Below are 19,369 nucleotides of genomic sequence, written 5' to 3' on the forward strand. Positions count from 1 at the left end.
GAGATTTGTCAGAACGTTTTGTGTGAGCCATTTTGTATTCGGAAAATGTCAAACCATGACAGCTGTAAAATAGGAATCATACAAAATGTTTATTGTTTGTTCGAAGATATGTAAATGAGAGCCGAGATAACAAACAAGTCATCTAGGACTAGATTTTACAATACATGGATACCTGTATACATAAATCCAAGAAGCGTGCAAAACTATTTCCCCCTTTATTGTACTTATAATTTAAAAAACTGTTCGTCTCTATTTATTACGCTGTAGAATTAATGATAAGTAAAGTCTGTAAAAGAAAAGCTGCATGGATTAATAAAGTGGATAACTAGGAAGCCATTTTGGTATCACCGCTTTGTGGGCAACAATTGAAATTGTTGCTTCTCGCCCTTAGATTTGCATACAACGCGATGAAACAAAGGTTATTTTGTTTTTCTATACTATACCTTACCCACTGAACACCAAACCTAACAATTACCTAACTTAAAACTAACAAACAACATAATGTTTGTTACGATGTAATAACCTAACAGGTACGTAACAATAAAAAATTTGTTTATAGATATTTAAAAAAATTGGTATAAAAAGTGAAATTTTATGAGTGTCAAGACCTTCTTTATAGACTCTATATTCACGTTGTAAAGTTTCAAACTATTCAGTACACCTAATTCGAAGAAAAGTTTCGTCTTTCATATCCCCTTAAAGGGTATATGACCCCTATATAATACCCCTTTTTACAGATGACACTACTTACAGAGGTGTAAAGGGTGTAGAGGGCGCCAGGGGCTCGTGCCTCCCTTTAAAACAATGGCGCGCAACATCTCCCCGCTCACCTCTGCTTATTGTTACTGCACTTAGCGTCCGTTTATTCCTCTATGAGGAAGTGAATTTCAATTTGGAATGCAGATCGATTCAAATATCATATTTATGTAACAATATACCGCGGAAGAGTTTGTATAATGGAGCCAAATCCAGTCACGGTACGTTCTGGTCAGACGAAAGTAAATGCACATTACAACATACATTACTTCGAACAATAAAAATGAAATAGTGCAGCATGGAGAATAAAACCTGATAGTGAAAGTTGTTATACATTACCGGAAGTGCTTCTTTTGCAGCATAATTCTGAACGAACTGATTCGTATTTTTGTTTTGTCATAAATAGTTGGAATTAATGCAAAATATGAATCTACATATCTCTATTCTATATATAGATATATCTGAATCTATATATCTATATATTTGCGTCACTGCAGTACATACACGTATCCATATTTTTACCATGTCATTATACATTATCCCTAGTAGCACAAAATATTTTCCTTATATTTTTTATTTATTTTTATTAACAAATGTCGCACAGCGGGGCCAGAGAGGGTCAGAACTGGCAATGGGTGCATTCGAAGGAGAAAAGCGGTTACCGATGAGTTGCGAACATGTTGCGATTTTCTGCTGAATGGACTGTTCAGTGATCATAATATGGCGGCATCCAGTATTGTGTAATCTAACCTCCTTATACTTGGCACTTCGCCTAGATGGCCGATCCTCTGAGCAACACCTAGAAGAAGTAAAATAGGTGCTGGACCCCGGCTACGGATACTGCCTTTCATCGCCTCCAAGAGCCCTTAAGGTGAAGTGAAACCCCCTTCAAATCAGTCGATTCGAATACATTTGCTATGCGAATACCAAGTCCAATCCTGTTGAACAACGGTACATTGCCACCGATTCCTTTCCCCAGGCACCGTCAAGGCAAGCAGTGCTCGCAGCAACACCAGACCGATCGAAGGACCATCGACAGCAGTACTGCAGGGATTTTTAAGTTTTAAAACACTGGTAATAATTAAACGTTCTACAATTTTGCTGAAATAACCTAATCAATTACTCACCTTCTATATTTGACCGATGGGGTTTGTCCTAACCCCGGTAAGTCCCAATCCCTGGCTCCTATTCGTACTTCAAATGGATACAAAGACCCTTGGGATCGGTTCAATGCTGTATCAGGAAGACATCGATGAACAGTGTCGGGTCATCTGCTATGCGAATACAAAGTCCAATCCTGTTGAACATCGGTACCATTGCTACCGATTCCTTTCCCCAGGCACCGTCGAGGCAAGCAGTGCCCGCAGCAACACCAGACCAATCGAAGGACCATCGACAGCAGTACTGCAGGGATTTTTAAGTGTTAAAAAACTGGTAATAATTAAAAGTTCTACAATTTTGCCGAAGTAACCTAATCAATTACTCACCTTCTATATTTGACCGATGGGGTTTGTCCTAACCCTGGTAAGTCCATATCGCACTTGTCAGATCGGTCGCCTGTTAAGTCAGACCACTGTTTTTCAGCGATCTTTGCGTAGCAATGAGTCAGGATCAACGTCCACAGAGTGTTCGGAGAATCAAAGACGATGATGTGGAATTTAAGCTCTTACAAAATAACCTCAAACAGTAGAAAGGGACATGCCAACAGGAATGATCACTCGGAGAGCCAGAACCAGTCCGTCGAGACCATCCATCCAGGCCAAGGCGTCGTTAGGACGCCACCTGGAAAAAGGATCAGTTCTATTAATTTCCCAGCTTCATTGGGAACGAATTATAAAGGGCTTTACCTTGAATACTCGATGGTACGTCGAACTGTCGAAGGAAGGGTGACGATATACTCCAAGAATGATCGTTTTTGCTCTTAACCTATCCTCCTCTACTATCCTCGGAGATCCTTCCAAAACCTTCTCTTTCCCTCGGGTTGTAATATACTTCACAAGAACGTCGTTATTTAATTAAGCCATAGAGTCGCGTGGGAACTACACGTCCGCCTGTACTCTCAATACCGACCGCTCGACGCGCCCTCACGGTCGTGCCGTCAAACCATGTACACGATACGCCCTCTCGGTCGTGCAGTCGAACCATGTGCACGCGCTCTCTCGATCGTGCAGTCGAACCATGTACACAACGTGCCCTCTCGGTCGTGCAGTCGAACCATGTACACAACGCGCTCTCTCGACCATGTACACGATACGCCCTCTCGACCATGCAATCAAACCATGTGCACGACGCACCGTCGGTCGTGTAATCAAACCATGTACATGATATGCCCTCTCGGTCGTGCAGTAGAACCATGTGCATGTGCTCTCTAGATTGTGCAGTCGAATCATTTACACGATACGCCCTCTCGGTCAGAGTCGAACTATGTACACGACGCGCTCTTTCGGTCGTGCAGTCGAAACATGTGCACGATACGCCCTCTCGGTCGTGCAGTTGAACCATGTGCACGTGCTCTCTCAATTGTGCAGTCGAACCGTGTGCACGTGTTCTCTCGATTTGTGCAGTCGAACCACGTACACGATACGCCCTCTCTGTGGTGCAGTTGAACCATGTGCACGTGCTCTCTCGATTGTGCAGTCGAAACATGTGCACGATACGCCCTCTCGGTCGTGCATTCGAACCATGTGCACGTGCTCTCTCGATTGTGCAGTAGAACCAAATACACGACGCGCTCTTTCGGTCGTGTAGGCGAACCATGTACACTGGTATTCATTGAGTTACCTCGCGAACGTACTACCCTCTCCGGCCGCGCGGTGTACTAGCACGGGAGTAGCGCGGAATTTGAATCGCCCAAGGGGCAGAATGGATTTCCTCAGGAAAAAAAATTTTCATAAACAAAAGCAATTAATGAAAATTATTTAAATACTATTGTGAAGTGTTCCTGACCAACTTAACGTAGTTTTTCTTAAATTATTATTCTTAAAATACCGCGGAAAAAACCAATTTAAACCTTCCTCAAAAAGTAATCGTTTCTGTAACTGTATAAATCCTTGAATAGGTGCTATTAAATGATTTATGTAGTCATCGAAACGTGTCGGCCGTCCAACTGATTTTCGAAATTTTTGAAAAACGTTTTGAAATCTATAAATAGATATTTAATGGCACGTAACCAATTGTCTTCATGTCTTGAGTTGGCTCTCACTGGACAGCGTAGTGTTTTAGGCCTCTGATCCATTACGTTTCCATTGAGAGAGTCGAACAACTTATCCATGAATGATATTAGGTTAGCGGTGTCTTGGGCACTCTTCGGCATCCTTGTTCCCTCCTTGGTCACGCATCCTGAAATATTCAGTATTAATTTCTCCAATTGTACAAAAATAAAATACACGTTTATGAGAGAAATTTCGTTGAACAACTTGTCCATGAATAATATTAGGTTAGCGGCAAGTATGTGAAAATTACCTTTTATTCCTGATGTTGCTTTATGTAAAAATCATATGCGGCCCTGAAAAGTGCCTTATCGGCTGTCCTTAGTAGTCCGTCCAGAATCCGTCCCGATCAACCACCCGATGTTTCTCGTCGTAGCTGTTTCGAGACGTTTTTCGCGTAGTCGATCAACACTGCTTTACTCCTTTCCCTGGCCGACACCCACAATCGGGTAATCTCGGACCACACGTTTTCGATTATGTTAAGATCCAGCCACTGCAGCAAGTAGATTTCGGTGTGCGCCAAGAACCACGTCCGTACTTCATGTGAAGTATGGACCGCGGAATATCGTGCACCAAGCGAATGATTGGCACGCCCTTCGCGGGATAAATTACCCGTACGCTTGGAAGAAGAACTTCCAATTTACGAATATATTCTGCGGAGTTCATACTGGCAGAAATTTCCACAAATCACCTGTTTGGTGTCCGCTAATCCACCCCCACATGGCGCACGACACCCCACCACTACGATTGTGTGAGACGACGTATCTTGGGTCCAGCCTGTTTCCACCTGGCCACCAAATGCGAGTGGTTCGGTTGGTGGACGTGTAAAAGACCTTTTCATCGGTCCGTGTCGTCAACTCCCAAACTTCGTGTGGTGTTAGCAGGTTTTCAAACGCGAACGGGACTCTCTGCTCCCGGTGAGCGAGTGTTAAGTGTTTCTTGGGTCCAGCCTGTTTCCGCCTGGCCACCAAATGCGAGTGGTTCGGTTGGTGGACGTGTAAAAGACCTTTTCATCGGTCCGTGTCGTCAACTCCCAAACTTCGTGTGGTGTTAGCAGGTTTTCAAACGCGAATGCGACGAGCGAGTGATAAGTTTTCTTACGAACCGGACGAAAGCAACGAAGCCCGACTTCGCGAATGTGTCGCCGGCTGATAGTCGCGGACACAAGTAGTTCTAAACGAGTTACCGTGTCCGACACAACAGTAAATGGAGACTGAAGAATCGTATCGACTAATAGACGGTCATCGTGATCTGACGTCTTCCTTCGACTGAAATTGTTTCCGGTGGTCCCGCAGAATATCAGGACCACCTTCTTCATACTTTCTAATCCAATAAAGTACCGCCCTTTTACTGCATGGGATTATCTCGGCGATGTTGTGAACGTGGGCCCCACACAGCCACATTCCGACGAATATCCCACGTCGTCCAGGACTCAAATTTGGAGCCATTTCGCGTACGCTCTGCTAGACCTAGAAATGAAATAATATCGATGAGTATTCCTACCCACACCAGCCACTGGCTTCAGCCATTAGATCCTGCCTTCTTCAAGTCTTTAAAAATTAACTAATATCCTGCTTGCTCCAAGTACATGACCAATAATCCCTCAAGGAAGATTACCCGGCTGCAGTTTGGTGCGCTTCTTAGCTTAGCTTGGGGTAAATCTGCAAACGTAGATAGGTATATGCTTTCGGATATGTTCAGCAATATACTGAACTTCATACACTTGTATCGTTTATTCTAGAACTACAGTGGAAAGCATTCATTATTAACAAGTATCAGAACGTTGTAAAAAGGTTGCGTTGCAAGCGTTCTTTTGAAACACCGCACATCACCGAAAATAATAACTGAATGAATTTCTGACTTTGAAGAAACCACACAATACAGTATAAACTTTCGGATACGTTCAGCAATTAACTGAACTTTATACCTTTGTATCCCTTTTATTCAAGAACTACAGTGGAAAGCATTCATTATTAACAAGTATCAGAACGTTGCAAAATCTTGCGTTGGAAGCGTTCTTTTAAAACACCGCACATCACCGACAATAATAACTGAATGAATTTCTGACTTCGAAGAAACCAAACGATACAGGTTAAGCTTTCGGATATATTCAGCAATAAACTGAACTTTATGCACTTCTATGTCTTTTATTCAAGAACTACAGTTGAACGCGTTCAACGTCCGCACTTCCGTTCGTCATACGCACCTAGCAAATTCAAGGATGACACGTAGAATGTAATTATGCAAGCAAGTTATACACGACGCTGTATGTAACGCGTTGCTCATCGATTCCATGTTACTCACGTTAGGTGGTACTCACACAGGCATGAAAATAATGCTAGAGTCGAAAGTTTCTGGCTGAGCAAAACCGTCTCTGGAAGTAGCCATTAAAGACCACCTATAAGGCTGCAATTATAATAAATTATACCAAGCGCCATGGGCAGGGGATCGATCGGAAGAGAATTCAAGTCAGTTAATTCTAAAGGAGCTGCAGACTAAAGAGGTAAGAAGTGTTGGCATCTGACACGACCGAAGAGTACGTCTACCGAACTTAATAAAATACTTCTTAATACGAGGGCACAATAGATGTAACTCGCTTTAAGATAGAGCATTTTATTACTGAAACCAATCACGGAGATCCGTAAGTGTTATTCTATATCGATGAATGAGTGCTTCTTGTTTATAATCCACAATATAAAAATTAGGATAATAAGAATAGTAATGTGAAAGGCGCAAAAAAATTTGATCGACGTCGGTGATGATGCTGCGGTATACCGGAACCCCATTTATGTGTGCAAATTGTGTTTTTAGGACTATTATGAGCCTTAGAAATGAAAAGGATGCATTTATCACATTCAAAGACTTCATCGGTCCCAGTATCACGATGCTGCGGTATACCGGAATGCCGTTTGTGTGCCAATTGTGTTTTTAGGACTATTATGATCCTTAGAAATGAAAAGGATACATTTATCACATTCCAAAAATTCATTGGTCCCAATATCATGATGTTGCGGTATACTGGAACCCCATTTATGTGTGCCAATTGTGTTTTTAGGACTATTATGATCCTTAGAAATGAAAAGGATGCATTCATCACATTCAAAGACTTCATCGGTCCCAGTATCATGATGCTGCGGTATACCGGAATGCCATTAAAGGGTGCCAATTGTGTTTTTAGGACTAATATGATCTTTAAAAATGAAAAGGATACATTTATCACATTCAAAGACATCATCGGTCCCAATATCATGATGCTGCGGTATACCGGAATGCTATTTGTGTTTTTAGGGCCATTATGAGCCTTAGAAATGAAAACTATACATTTATCGCATTCAAAGACTTCATCGGTCCCACTATCATGATGCTGCGGTATACCGGAATGCCATTAAAGAGTGCCAATTGTGTTTTTAGTACTATTATGATCCTTAGAAATGAAAAGGATACATTTATCACATTCCAAAAATTCATTGGTCCCAATATCATGATGTTGCGGTATACCGGAACCCCATTTATGTGTGCCAATTGTGTTTTTAGGACTATTATGATCCTTAGAAATGAAAAGGATGCATTCATCACATTCAAAGACTTCATCGGTCCCAGTATCATGATGCTGCGGTATACCGGAATGCCATTTATGGACTGCGTTTTCACCGGGACAAAAGAAACGCCTACAACTTTGGAAAGGACAACAGCTGCATTGATTATCTTGGGGATGATCCTGGTGATAGGTTTGTCGATGAGAAGTGTGGCATACATCTGGGACGAAGACCCTAAGTACGCATTAACCATCCTTTCCTCGTTATTAACTATAACGCACACCACGTTAAAGGTAAATATTACAAGTAATGCCTAATTTTACATATAAAGTATCGAAATAAAAAAATTGTGCTGCTTTAAATCAATACTTGGTTCCATTTGCATGTCAATGTATATCGTCTTCTTGTTTCATTTCATCACAATATTTCAGGGAATTCGATTCCTGCTAATACGAATAGAATTAAGGGATCTTTTTCAAAGGATGTCGTTCTTCTGGGAAAACTCCCTTCAACCTAGCCTGGAAATAAACGACGTTCAATGGATGATTAACAGTTTAATCATCCTTCGAAATATCTACTTCACTGCCATTATATCAGCCGTCATTTTTTACAGTCTACCTGTTTATGTGTAAGTTTATTTATTATATAGATACACTTAATTTAATGTATATCGATGATACTTAATTAAGGAAATACAATGACGAATATTTGCTACTACGAGTGGTGTTTCAAAAGTAAGTTTCACTACTTTTATAAATACGTTTGGTTGGCGGGAAACGTTTGAAATTTCCAGGGAATATTTGTCTGAGTGTAGGGCAAGCTCTATAAAATCCCTATGCGCGCGCATCATCGCTAGGTCAGCCACGCCCCCGTCGCCATGGAGACTCCACTCGCTCCTCCCACCGATTGTGAAGTTCGTGGTATTATTCGTTTTTTACCCGGAACCTTCTCTTCCTCTCTCTTATACATTGGATCTCAATATTCTGAGGCAGTTGATAAAGAATTTCAAGTGTAAGCCAATCGGAATCCAAGATCCTTCGGACATGCTCGGCAACACTCGGAAGATGTGGAGTCGAGGTCCGGCCGCTTCGTTGTTCATCGTGCAATGTTTTTCTCCCATCAATGAATAATTGGCGCCAACGAGCAACCATTGACCTTGACATAACACCTTCACCGTACACGCTACACAACTCGTGATGAATTTCAGTCGCATTTTCATTTCTTTCCGGTTAAAAACCAAATAACACTCCGAACTTCACAATCGGTGGGAGGAGCGAGTGGAGTCTCCATAGCGACGGGGGCGTGGCTGACCTAGCGATGATGCGCGCGCATAGGGACTTTACAGAGCTTGCCCTACACACAGACAAATATTCCCTCGATATTTTCAACGTTTCCCGCCAACCAAACGGGTTAAAAAAAATAGTGGAAGTTCCTTTTGAGACACCCCTTGAGTATAAATTTAATGAGGTGTAACGGTTCATCACTGATAAAGAGATTGAAATGGCTTTTTAACCATGAAAAGGAATTATTTGCTTTATAACTACCCAATGTTAATTCACAGTTAAGATTATTTTTTTAATTAATTTCTCATTTACGGTATCAAACACTGTCGAATACAAATTGCTGAAGTCACTGAAAATAATCTTGCTTGAATCGATCCTTAGAGACATCAGCGTTCAATATTTCATCACGAAGAATGAAAACAATTCGTACAACTATACCCAGACAATGTTTCCAATGATCTATCCGATTCCACTAACAAGTGCCTTTGTCTACGTTGCTGTTATCACTGTGCAACAAATCTTCGTTGTTCTTGTAATAATGACGTGGGCATGTTGCGATATATTGTTCGCACATATGGCTACTTATGCTGCGATTAAATTCCGGGTAAGCAATCACACATACAAGGAAACATTGCGTTAATTCAGAGACGTTTCATAATTTTTAATAATATTTTAGTTAACGTATAATCAACNTTATTGAAACTAAATATGTCATTGAGATTTTAAAGAAACATTTCAAATATCTTCGAATTAAATGTAGAAGAAATCTTTAAAAAACTGTCGCTTGAGATATTTAGCAAAGATTACAAAGAAATATTTAGAAATTATTCTATGCTACTAGGGAAAAAGGTCATAACTACAATGTTTAACTGAATTTATCAGAAGTTAAGGTGGTGTGAAAGTGGCGTCGAAGAGGTTTTGTTTATAAAACTTTTCTCCCAACTCGATTTACCAAATAGTTTGAAACTTTACAACGTGAATAGGGAGACTATAAGGAAGGTCCTGAAACTCGTGAAATTTCAATTTTCAAATTAAAAAATGAAACTTCCCGAGTGTTAGGGCGTACATTAAGGTCTTTATATTCACGTTTTAAAGTATGAAACGATTTGAGACACCCTGTTGGTAGAAAAGTTTTATGAACGATTGTGCTTTCGGATGCCACTTTCACATCCCCTTAAGTTCAGTACATTTACGAATTCTAATTTAAGAATTCTAATATACCACGAAATTGATAGACAATCTAGAACTGCTTTCCACGTTCCAAACATTTATATTTATGTTTTTGCACTCTATATTAAGGTGATGTGAAAGTGGCATTGAAGGGGCTTTGTTTATAAAACATTTCTCCCAATTCGGTTTACCGGATAGTTTGAAACTTTACAACGTGAATAGGGAGACTATAAGGAAGGTCTTGAAACTCATGAAATTTCAATTCTTTTCAAATTTGTTTATAGGTATTTTAAAAACAGTTTATAAAAAATGAAATTTCCCGAGTTTCAGCACCTACCTTAGGGTCTCTATATTCACGTTTTAAAGTATGAAACGATTTGAGACACCCTGTTCATTGAAAAGTTTTATGAACGATTGAGCTTTCGGATGCCGCTTTCACATCCCCTTAAAGGATTTATTAGCAGATCTGTAAAGAACAAATGCCATACGCCGATCACTTGATCATATTGAATTTATCCTTGAATCAATGTCGACAGGTCCTACGCCATGAGCTGGAAAACATTTTTAAGAACGAAGGCAGGACCCAGTCCGACGATGTGGTTGGCTTAAAGATCGTAGTTCTTGTCGAACATCACTTGGAACTATTCAGGTATAATCTACTGGAAGTGTTTAGATCCCTAAATTCAATTTGCGAGTATTTATACTTGTGTGTAAGTGCATTAGACAGTACCTCTTAAGGTGATGCGAAAGTGGCGTCGAAGAGGTTTTGTTTATAAAACTTTTCTTCCAATTCGGTTTACCGAATAGTTTGAAACTTTACAACGTGAATAGGGAGACTATAAGGAAGGTCCTGAAACTCATGGAATTTCAATTCTTTTCAAAATTCTTTATAGGTATTTTAGAAATAGTTTATAAGAAATGAAATTTCGCGAGTTTCAGGACCTACCTTAGAGTCTCCGTATTCACGTTTTAAAGTATGAAACGATTTGAGACACCCTGTTCATAGAAAAGTTTTATGAACGATTGAGCTTTCGGATGCCACTTTCACATCACCTTAAGGGGGATCGAAAAGCTTTTGTTTATCAAACATTTCTCCAAACTTTATTTACCGAATTGTTTGAAACTTTACAACGCGAATAGGGAGACTATTAGGAAGGTCCTGAAACTCATGAAATTTCAATTCTTTTCAAATTTCTTTATAGGTATTTTAAAAATAGTTGATAAAAAATGAAATTTCACGACTTTCAGGACCTATCTTAGGGTCTCTATATTCACGTTTTAAAGTATGAAACGATTTGAGACACCCAGTTCGTAGAAAAGTTGTATGAACAATTGAGCTTTCAGATACCACCTTCATGTCCCCTTAAGTTCAGTACATTTACGGATAATTCCTAAGGGACTAGATTGACCACTGTCGTGAGGATCTGGTAAGGTTCCAGGATTGACCAACATAACAAATGCGAGTATAGACTGAGTGACCATTGTTTTTCAATAATTAAGAAATGTATAAGTAAACTCAGTGCAAATGCGATACCCTCACCTATGCGATGAAGATCAATTTTTCCCTATATAACTTCATATTTACTACGAACACTTGCTAATGCACGTTTCTATAGCTGTAATTAGTGCCGTTGGAATTATAAGTTTCATGTATGGCATCTTAAACAATCCTTATTGTCATGGAATATTTGTAACGAATTAAATATGTAGGGTACAAAGACGTTTCTAAATTCAGACATGAAACTTATCAGCAAAATAATGAATTTTAACAGTTGAAAATATTCTTTCAGGTTATGTAACTCGATCGAAGAGATATTCAGTCCTCTGATGATGCTGACAATGGTGATTTGCGCCGGCAATATGTGTATCACCATGCACGAAATAGAGAAGGTCACCTATTCGTGTCTTCATCGCTATTGATACCCTGCTTTAAATAAATTCACCGTTATTAATAAACTTTTTAAAAATATTTCAGATGCTGTCCATAGGCGACTATATAGAATTTACAATGAACGTCGTGCACCTTTTCGGACAGTTCTTGATGGCCATAACATGTTGTGCGTACGCAACAATGTTAACCAATCAGGCAAGTTTATGTTTACTCACGTCAATGTTGTTGGGAATTGTTAATACATATTTACTGCTGATTTTTATACAGACGGAGGGAGTCAGTCTGGGTGTTTACGAGTCCAACTGGTTCGGATCTCATCCTTTAGTGAAAATGCTCATCATTATAATGATGCGTGCCCAGAAACCATTCTATTGTACGGCGTATGGTTTCTTTCCCCTGAATCTGAATCAAGTCACAACGGTATAAAGTACACAGTATGTTGCGATATCAATACTAATATTACAGTTAGATAAAGGAACTGCATTTTGTAGATTTTCAGCTCGGCGTTGTCCTACTTCTCCATACTACGGACGATGACATAACCTTGACGTAATGGTTTTGTAGTTTTTGTAATAAATGGAACCCTTTGTCACAACGTGTATTGCAATTTCCATATTTATCATTGTTATAGAAGACTGATGAATTGATTTTTAGTACACCAGATCTTGTTTATAGTTGTTTTCGGGTACCGTCATTCCAGGCACGATCGATAATTCGAAGTTAGGCACTACTGACTATCCGAAATTAAGGCATGATGAAACATATTTTCATATTGCATATTTTTTGTATTAGATATATACCTCAATATGTGAAAGGAACTTTAAAAACCATCCCACCAACTTCGTCCTACACTTTGTTCCTAGCAGCGCGATCTAGTGACTGGGTTACGAATTATTCCGCTATCCGAAATTAAGGCAGCATCCGAAATATGAACGCCTTCCTCTATTTCCCTCTAATGCATATCGATGCGAGGATCGCGGAGGCACCACGTCCCAACATAGCGGAAACATTGGGAGCCACCTCACACATAAAATCCAAACAACACAACAAGAAAAGGGCCTCTGAGAATCGGGCTGGCACCGGTTGAGGGAAGTCGACACCGGCTTGGAAATAGAGGGCGAGAAGATCCAGAGGGCACTGTCGTCCTACGGCCGCCACCAAGAGCTTATACCTGGCCCAAACGTTAGGGGCACCGGTCGACAGACGAGGTTATGTTCTGGTTCCGGATTTCTGTGATGGTGCTTTGCAGCACCTATTTTGGCCTGCAGTACCCGTTAGGACACAACCAACTCAAACTATTAAACTGTTTTGTGTGTAATTCCTTTGTTCTGTATTTGAGTTTGTCTTCTTTATGGGTTGTAAGAGCGTGAGGAGCTAGTAGCTCTCTCCATGCGGTTGCTTCTTTGTGTGGTGACGCGGCGTTATTAGAACATCTCCCGCGTGCTTTGTTTCTGTGTAGGTCTTAATCTGTTGTTATATTGTTTTGTTTGTATTTGAGTTTGCCTTGTTTATGGGTTGTAAGAGCAAGAGGAGCTAGTAGCTCTCCATGCGGTTGCTTCTTTGTGTGGTGACGCGGCGTTATTAGAACGTCTCCCGCGTGCTATGTTTCCGTGTAGGTCTTAATATGTTGTTATATTGTCTTGTTTGTAGCTTGGGTGTGGTTGTTTTAATGCACTAGTCTTCGTTGCGTAGGTATTTCGTATAAAACAATTGCTAGTTTATGCCACAAAATTTCGCGATACCCCCGGCGATCGCAATGGCGGACGTCTTGCCGCCATTGCGATCGCCACGAGGTTCGCTTACTACCCATATAAAGACGAATTAACACCCAAAGTCAATGTCATTAACATGTATAAGAAAGTTGCAGCAACGCCACTCCGAAACATCAGCGAAGACAGTTAAGCAATCGACCTACAGTGTTCAAAGAGTTCTTTTGAAACACCGCACATCACCGAAAATAACAACACAATGAATTTCTGTCTTCGAAGAAACCAAGCGATACAGATTAAGCTTTCGGGTATGTTCAGCAATAAACTGAACTTTATACACTTGTATATTTTATTCAAGAACTACAGTGGAAAGCATTCATTATTAACAACTATCAGAATGCTGCAAAATCTTGCGTTGAAAGCGTTATTTTAAAACACCGCACATCACTGAGAACAATAACTGAATGAATTTCTGACTTCCAAGAAACCAAACGATGCAGTATAAGCTTTCGGATACGTTCAGCAATAAACTGAACATTATACCCTTCTATTCCTTTTATTGATGAACTACAGTGGAACGGGTTTAACGTCCGTACTTCCGTTCGTCATACGCACCTAGCAAATTCAAGGATGACACGTAGAATGTAATTATGCAAGCAAGTTATACACGACGCTATATGTAACGCGTTGCTCATCGATTACATGTTACTCACGTTAGGTGGTACTCACACAGGCATGGAAATAATGCTAGAGTCGAAAGTTTCTGGCTGAGCAAAACCGTCTCTGGAAGTAGCCATTAAAGACCACCTATAAGTCTGCAATTATAATAAATTATACCAAGCGCCATGGGCAGGGGATCGATCGGAAGAGAATTCAAGTCAGTTAATTCTAAAGGAGCTGCAGACTAAAGAGGTAAGAAGTGTTCGCACCTGACACGACTGAAGAGTACGTCTTGCGAATTTAATAAAATACTTTTTAATACGAGGGCACAATAGATGTAACTCGCTTTAAGGTAGGGCATTTTATTACTGAAACCAATCACGGAGATCCGTAAGTGTTATTCTATATCGATGAATGAGTGCTTCTTGTTTATAATCCACAAATTAAAAATTAGGATAATAAGAATAGTAATGTGAAAGGCGCAAAAAAATTTGATCGACGTCGGTAAAAAAGGATTGACAGATTATTTTATAGCGAGGTTGTTTCGTTGTTTATATTTGTCACTGCTTGGTAGCGTTCGGCTGACCTAACCTATGTAACGCATCTACCCTAACCTACTTTTATTTCTTTCTATCAATTGTGTTTTTAGGACTATTATGATCCTTAGAAATGAGAAGGATACATTAACCACATTCAAAGACTTCATCGGTCCCAATATAATGACGCCGCGGTATACCGGAATGCCATTTATGTGTGCCAATTGTGTTTTTAGGACTGTTATGATCCTTAGAAATGAAAAGGATGCGTTTATCACATTCATGTGTGCCAATTGTGTTTTTAGGACAATTATAATCCTTAGAAATGAAAAGGATACATTAATCACATTCAAAGACATCATCGGTCCTAACATCATGATGCTGCGGTATACCAGAATGCCATTTATGAGTGCAAATTGTGTTTTTAGGACTATTATGATCCTTAGAAATGAAAAGGATGCGTTTATCACATTCAAAGACTTCATCGGTCCCAATATAATGACGCCGCGGTATACCGGAATGCCATTTATGTGTGCCAATTTTATTTTTAGGACTATTATGATCCTTAGAAATGAAAAGGATGCATTTATCACATTCATGAGTGCCAATTGTGTTTTTAGGACTATTATGATCCTTAGAAATGAANTTACTCTCTGTTTATTCTTTCAGGGGATTCGATTTCTACAGAAGCGAATAGAACTAAGAGATGTTTTTCAAAGAATGGCGTCCCTCTGGGACAACTCACTTCAACCGAGCTTGCAAATAAACGACGTTCAATGGATGTTTAACAGTTTAATTATTCTTCGAAATGCCTATTTCGCTATCATTGTATCAGGAGTAACTTTTTACAGTCTACCTGTTTATATGTAAGTTTATCTATCGTATACGGCGCCGCAAAACGTTAGTCGGATTTTTTAGGGAATGAAAGAGGCGAAGGTTCTTCTTCCATTTTTTCTTCCATAAGTCAGTAACTAACGGAGCATGTTAAAAATCAGTGCCGGCACAAAAAATGTGAGAGGTCCTGAAACTTTTTTTTTCATTTAAGTTCGTTTAAATTCGCAGTCAGTTAAGGTGAAGTGAAACACCCCTCAAGTCTGTCGATTTGAATACAACACTTTTTTTTAAGGGTATTAGACCAAACTGTCCGAAACTTTGACACATCACTCCAATTTTACACAATTCAGAATACTCTGGTAGTCGATAAACTCGCATTTGAACGGGATAAACGCAAAAAAAGTGTATTCGCTTCTATGCTAAAATGATGGTAATACGAGGTCTCGAAGTGAAAATTTAATTAACCTGTAAATCACAGATGGCGCAGCGGGTCCCTCTGTAGCCAATTAGGGCTCCAGAAAGCATGAACCCAGAGGATTTCTGGAGTTTTACTTAGATTTCTTTATATTTATTGGGCGAATACGATATATTGAGCACACTATTTAGTACAATAAAAGCGTCAGGACAATTTTACGACAATTTAGAACACTCTGATAATCTATAAACTCGCATTTGAACGGGATAAACGCAAAAAAAAGTGTTGTATGCGCTTCTATGCTGAAATTATGGAAATACGAGGTCTCGGAGTGAAAATTTAGTTGACCTGGAAATCACAGATGGCGCATGGGGTCCCTCTGCAGCCAATTAGGGCCTCAGAAACCATGAATCTAGAGTATTTCTGGAGTTTTACTTCGCTTTCTTTATAATTATTGTACGAAAACGACAGGTGGAGTATGCCATTTGGTACAATACCGAATATAATTTGATACAGCTGTCAATATAAAAACGAACGTCGGCAACGTAGGTATTTAGAAAAATCTTACTTATCGACGTCGATCAAGTTCCTCGACGCGTTTCACTTCACCTTAATTCATAAAGTTAAGATTTTTTGGTTTAAATTAATTTCTCCTTAAGGTATCAAACACTGTAGGATACAAATTGTTGAAGTAATTGAAAATAATCTTGCTTGAATCGTTCCTTAGAGACATCAGCGTTCAATATTTCATAACGAAGAATGAAAACAATTCGTACAACTATACCCAGACAATATTTCCAATGATCTATCCGTTTCCACTAAAAAGTGCCTTTGTCTACGTTGCTGTTATCACTGCGCAACAAATCCTCGCTGTTATTATAATAACGATGTGGGCATCCTGCGATACATTGTTCGCACATATGGCTACTTATGCTGCGATGAAATTCCGGGTAAGCAATCACATATGTACCCATAATTATGAAAGTGGTCTAAGTCAAAAATAAAAAAAAAATGAGTTTATCAGTTATTTCACGCCATATTATTTGAAACGAAATTAATTCAATGTAATTTCGAAACAAAAAATATGTGACTTAGACCACTTTCATAATTATGGGCACATATACAAAAAAAACATTGCGCTAATTTAGAGACGTTTCATAATTTTTAATAATAATAGTTTAGTTAATGTATAAGCAAAGAAGTCATTACTACGATGTTTAAATGAATTTAACGGAAGTTAAAGAATTTATTGGCAGATCTGTAAAGAACATTGCGTGCCGATGATAATCATTAAGGCGATGCGAAAGTGGCGTCAAAGAGTTGTCGTTTTTCTTTTTTCATTTTCATCTCTTTCAGCCAAACTGGGTTTACCGAATAGATTCAAACTTTATAATATTAATATGGAGAGTATAAAGAAGGTTCTGAAACTCATGAAACTTCAATTTTTTAAAAATTTGTCGATATATATTATTAAAATTTGTTATAAAAAATGAAATTCCGTGGGTGTCGGGACCTTCCTTACAGCCTTCATGTGTTCACGTTGTAAAGTTTGAAACGATTCAACACACCCAGTTCGGAGAAAAATCTTATAAACAATTGGGTTTTCGGATGCCGCTTTCACATTCCCTTAATGCCTAATTCAATACCGGAGGGCTCGTCTTTCCGATGTCTGTACGTTCTTAGAAAATGTGTTTAAAAATTGCATTTCTAAGCACACAGTGTTATACTTTTTTTTTTTATAAATCACTTCATCATATCGAATTTATCCTTGAGTCAATGTCGACAGGTCCTACGTCACGAGCTGGAGAACATTTTTAAGGACGAAGACATGACTCCGTCTGACGATGTGGTCGGCTTAAAGATCGTCGTTCTTATTGGACATCACTTGGAACTATTCAGGTAAAATCTACCCGAAGTTCTCTTCGGGTTCAGTCTCTAAAATGAATATTGGAATTATACGTTTCATGTATGGCATCTTAAATAATCCTTATTGTCATGGAATATTTGTAACGAATTAAATATGTAGGGTACAAAGACGTTTCTAAATTCAGACATGAAACTTGTCAGCAAAATAATGAATTTTAACAGTTGAAAATATTCTTTCAGTTTATGTAACTCGATCGAAGAGATATTCAGTCCTCTGATGATGCTGACAATGGTGATTTGCGCCGGCAATATGTGTATCACCATGCACGAAATAGAGAAGGTCACCTATTCGTGTCTTCATCGCTATTGATACCCTGCTTTAAATAAATTCACCGTTATTAATAAACTTTTTAAAAATATTTCAGATGCTGTCCATAGGCGACTATATAGAATTTACAATGAACGTCGTGCACCTTTTCGGACAGTTCTTGATGGCCATAACATGTTGTGCGTACGCAACAATGTTAACCAATCAGGCAAGTTTATGTTTACTCACGTCAATGTTGTTGGGAATTGTTAATACATATTTACTGTTGATTTTTATACAGACGGAGGGAGTCAGTCTGGGTGTTTACGAGTCCAACTGGTTCGGGTCTCGTTCTTTAGTGAAAATGCTCATCATTATAATGATGCGTGCCCAGAGGCCCTTCTATTGTACGGCGTATGGTTTTTTCCCCCTCAACCTGAATCAAGTCACAACGGTATAAACCACACAGTCTGTTGCGATATCAATGTTAATATCACAGTTAGTTAAAGGAATTGCATTTTGTAGATTTTCAGCTCGGCGTTGTCGTACTTTTCCATGCTACGGACGATGGCATAACCTTGAAGTGTTGGTGTTGTAGTTCTTGTAATAAATTAAATCCTTCGTCACAACTTCTATCGCAATTTCCACATTTATCAGTGTTAGAGAAAACTTAAGACTTGTTATGAATTCTGTTATAATAAAGCAGACCCTGTACATGGAATTTAATCCTTCTTTGCTAATATGTGGTATTAGTCGCGGTTGTTTATTGTCAGCAAATGTGTATGACATAACGTGTATGAAGCTATGCGAAATATCTTCATTGCAAATAAAAATGAGAAACATTACCTGTTTTTATATTCTTTCAAGAAAAATTCGAAAATATAATTCAGAATCTAGCCTACATTGGAATTAACATACAGATCTTTACTTCTAGGACTACGAGGACCCTAATGACTTTGGTGGCAAACTTTTGCGTTGTTCTCCCACAGAAAGTATGACTTTCAGTGCTTATAGAGCATCGCGAAAGTTCCTATTACGTGCTACGTACACTTAACCCTTTTGTTACCTTGGACGAGATATCTCGCGACCCAATACTGGCTGATTAACGCTTTCGACGAGATATCTCGCGACCCGATGCTGGCTGATCAACGCTTTTGACGAGATATCTCGCGATCCGGTAGTAGCGGATTAACGCTT

The 19,369-nt window shown here is 39.2% G+C and overlaps 1 protein-coding gene and 2 long non-coding RNA genes across 3 annotated transcripts; 2 read left to right on the forward strand and 1 right to left on the reverse strand.

Annotated features, from left to right (window-relative positions):
* Positions 1-846: 846 nt before the first annotated feature.
* LOC105703483 lies at positions 847-1,863 on the forward strand. Its single transcript, XR_001104361.2, has 2 exons — positions 847-977; positions 1,361-1,863. It is a non-coding gene; the product is annotated as an uncharacterized LOC105703483 (long non-coding RNA).
* On the reverse strand, positions 1,677-2,722 carry LOC105703481. Its single transcript, XR_001104360.1, has 4 exons — positions 2,604-2,722; positions 2,244-2,538; positions 1,884-2,160; positions 1,677-1,800 (listed from the first exon to the last, which is right to left on the reverse strand). It is a non-coding gene; the product is annotated as an uncharacterized LOC105703481 (long non-coding RNA).
* Positions 2,723-6,726: 4,004 nt separating this feature from the next.
* LOC105703471 (odorant receptor 30a) lies at positions 6,727-19,029 on the forward strand. Its single transcript, XM_023433271.1, has 10 exons — positions 6,727-6,734; positions 6,777-6,872; positions 7,021-7,101; positions 7,254-7,794; positions 15,420-15,616; positions 16,727-16,949; positions 17,786-17,898; positions 18,106-18,227; positions 18,304-18,626; positions 18,698-19,029. Exons 1-10 carry the CDS (start codon positions 6,727-6,729, stop codon positions 18,746-18,748), a joined length of 1,755 nt encoding a protein of 584 aa, XP_023289039.1. The 3' UTR covers positions 18,749-19,029.
* The last annotated feature ends 340 nt before the right edge of the window (positions 19,030-19,369 follow it).

Source organism: Orussus abietinus, unplaced genomic scaffold (genome assembly GCF_000612105.2).
Source record: "Orussus abietinus isolate OABI.00-Male unplaced genomic scaffold, Oabi_2.0 scaffold515, whole genome shotgun sequence".
NCBI classification, from domain to species: domain Eukaryota; kingdom Metazoa; phylum Arthropoda; class Insecta; order Hymenoptera; family Orussidae; genus Orussus; species Orussus abietinus.